Source organism: Propithecus coquereli, unplaced genomic scaffold, assembly GCF_000956105.1.
Source record: "Propithecus coquereli isolate 6110/MARCELLA unplaced genomic scaffold, Pcoq_1.0 Scaffold873, whole genome shotgun sequence".
Lineage (NCBI taxonomy): Eukaryota > Metazoa > Chordata > Mammalia > Primates > Indriidae > Propithecus > Propithecus coquereli.
The window spans coordinates 226,730-229,425 of NW_012154985.1; the positions used below are offsets into that span (position 1 = coordinate 226,730).

Here is a 2,696-nt window from a genome sequence, read left to right on the forward strand (position 1 = left end):
AGCTAGGCTGACACCACAGCACTCTAGCCCAGGCAACAGAATGAGACTGTCTCAAAATAAATAAATAAAAATAACAAGGATTGAGATGAGAGGACTGGGGAATACAACAGTCTATTGCAAGGGCTACCCAAGCCTCCAGTGCTGTTCCCTGCACTGTTCTCCAAGGCAGCATGGGTCTCCAGCCACCAACAGCTTTTTCTTCCTTTCAGGCTGAGTCAACCTCCTGTATTCTATTTAACTCATGTAATTTCTGAATGGGGGCAATTTTCCAAACTACACCTTATGTATTAAACTTAATTTTAAAAATGCTGACGAGGAAAGCCCTGTCTTGGGAAGAAGTGCCAGTAGGTGTGTCTTATTGGAAGACACAAGTCAAGGTAAGTTACATGACTCACCATGAAATATCAGAAATGTAAGTTTGGAGATTTTTTTCCCTTTTACTATCCCTGAGCCCTCCCCCCAACATGACAACTCCTCTAGGATGAGACTGGTACCCAAGGCCTGACCTAGCTGCCAAAGAGCTCCAGAGACAGATGAACTGTGTGTCTCTCCTCAGAGTCAAGGTGGCAGTAGCTCCTTCAGTGCACAGCTCTGGCCATTTGCTTCGAGAATGAGGCCCAGAGCCTGCCCTGGATCCCTAGCTCATGGCCGTGGGTTGGTGACCTCTTCCCTGCAAACATATTCAGCTTCTTCCTCTGTGGTTAATAAAAAAAAAGGCACTAAAAGGTCAGCTTTGTCACGTGAATGGAAAACATATTCCACTTTAATAAACTTAAGAAGTCATCTGTGCTACATTAGAAAAGGTACCGGTAAGGCCTGGTAGTCTCAGAAGCAGGTTGCCAGGGGCTGACTCTACCTACCCTGCAAGACCCGCCAATGGTCGAGTCAGGCTGGCAGAGTTTTAGGAGTTTCCTCTGCATCCTTGGTTTAGTCATTCTTCCAGCGAATGTTTCCTAATAAACCCAGGACTTCCGCCTGCCGACAAATGGCTCCTGGAAGCTTAACTTCCCGTCTCCCAAGCAGAACCACGCTCCCTGCACCTAACTCCTTAGTCCTGTAGCAGCTTTGGGACTCGGCGCCAGGCAGGCTAGGTCCGTGGTGCTATCTCTCGGTTAGGGGGTGCCCTAGTCCCCAAGTCCTTCTGGTCGGTGGTTGCCGGAGACCTGGGACAGGTACCTGAGTCAGGCCCCGACGTGGTCTGCTCTTTGCAGGCCCAAGCTGTGTCCGTGGCCTCGCCGCAGCGTCGCGGCCCCTCGGGGCTCTCCAGTCTCTGTTGCCCTCAACGGTTCTGGAAGAAAGGGAACAGCTGGCGGAAAAGGCCTTGAATTTGCGCCACACGGCTGCCCGCAGCGTCCTTCTCCCTGGCAGACAGCGCCGCCACTCTCGTGTTTGTCCCCACGGCCGTCGCGCCCACTGCGCTCGGGGTCCGCCTGAGCGTCCACGCAGCGCCGCCGCTGCTGTTGTTGTTGGCGTTGTGGCGCTCACTGCCGCCCGCCGTCTCCCAGTCCTCGGCCCCCGACAGCTCCCGCAGACACCGGGGCGCGTCGGGCGGCAGGTAGTGGCAGGGCCGGTTGCCGCTGTAGTCGCGGCGCGTGGGGTCAGCGCCCAGGGCGCCCACCAGCACCTTGATGACCATGTGGTGGCCCTGCAGAGCCGCCAGGTGGAGGGGCGTGAGGCCACCGCTGCCCGGGACGCTCACGTCGAGACGCAGCCCCCGGCGCTGGGCGAAGTCGTGCACCCGAATGAGCTCCTCGTGGCGCCCGTGCTTGGCCAGCCAGTGGAGCACCGTGTAGCCGGTGATCGGGTCGCCCCGCAGCAGCAGCCCCGGATCAGCCTCCAGCAGCTCCTGCAGCACCTCGAAACGGCCCTCGGCGGCCGCCAGAATCCACGCGTGCTCTCGCGGCTCCAGGCACAGCCCGCTGCCGCCCGGTCCGCTCGGCCCGCCCGGGGACTGCTCCTCGGCGCGCTCCTCCGACAGCCACCCGGCAGGAGCCGCCCCCTGCAGCCCCAGCAGCTCCCGCAGCGCTCCCCGCCGGCGCCCCGAGCCGGCTCCCGAGAGCATCAGCGTGCCGTGGAAGGAGGGCTCCCGGGAGGGGGCGGCGGCGGCGTTGCCCCGGTACCTGCCCAGGCTGCCGGTGTCCGCTCTCGAGGGGCGGGGCTGCGGGGCGCTCCGCAGGATCTGCGCGGTCGGCGCGAGCGAGGCCTTGGGCGCCGGGTTCGCGGCCCCTCGGGGCTGGGCCATGGTCTTGCAGCTGCAGCCGCGGCCCTTCCCGGGCCCCACCGGGAGAGGAACTGGCGCTGGCGTTGGGGAAGGAAGCGGCTTGAGCAATTGGGTTCGGAGGGAGGGAGCAAAGGAGAGGAGGAGGAGGAGGGAGGGACGGAGGGAGGGAGCGAGCTAGGGGAGGGCCCCCGCGCGGGCGGTGGCGGGGGGCGTGGAAGGGTAGGAGCTCCGGCCAAGTCCCCAGGGCAAGCCCCGCTCCAGCACCCGGGGTATCGCGGCCAGCGCAGCTCCCCCGGGTCGCGGGCGGCCCCGCCCCAAACGGCCAGGTGAGCCGGCAGCCCCGCCTCCGGCACGGCGCGGGCAGCGGAGGGGCGGGCGCGGGGGCGGGCGCGGGGGCGGGCTGGGAGCCCGCCTGCTGCTCTTGAGGCCCGGGCTGTCCTCAGCATCCCAGCAGCTGCTGGGGTGGAGAGGCTCT

At 63.1% G+C, this 2,696-nt stretch overlaps 1 protein-coding gene across 1 annotated transcript; it reads right to left on the reverse strand.

Moving 5' to 3' along the window:
* Positions 1-1,279: 1,279 nt before the first annotated feature.
* Positions 1,280-2,242, reverse strand: SOWAHD (sosondowah ankyrin repeat domain family member D). The gene has a single exon (XM_012664229.1). The coding sequence runs from the start codon at positions 2,240-2,242 to the stop codon at positions 1,280-1,282; it is 963 nt and encodes a 320-aa protein (XP_012519683.1).
* Positions 2,243-2,696: the final 454 nt, after the last annotated feature.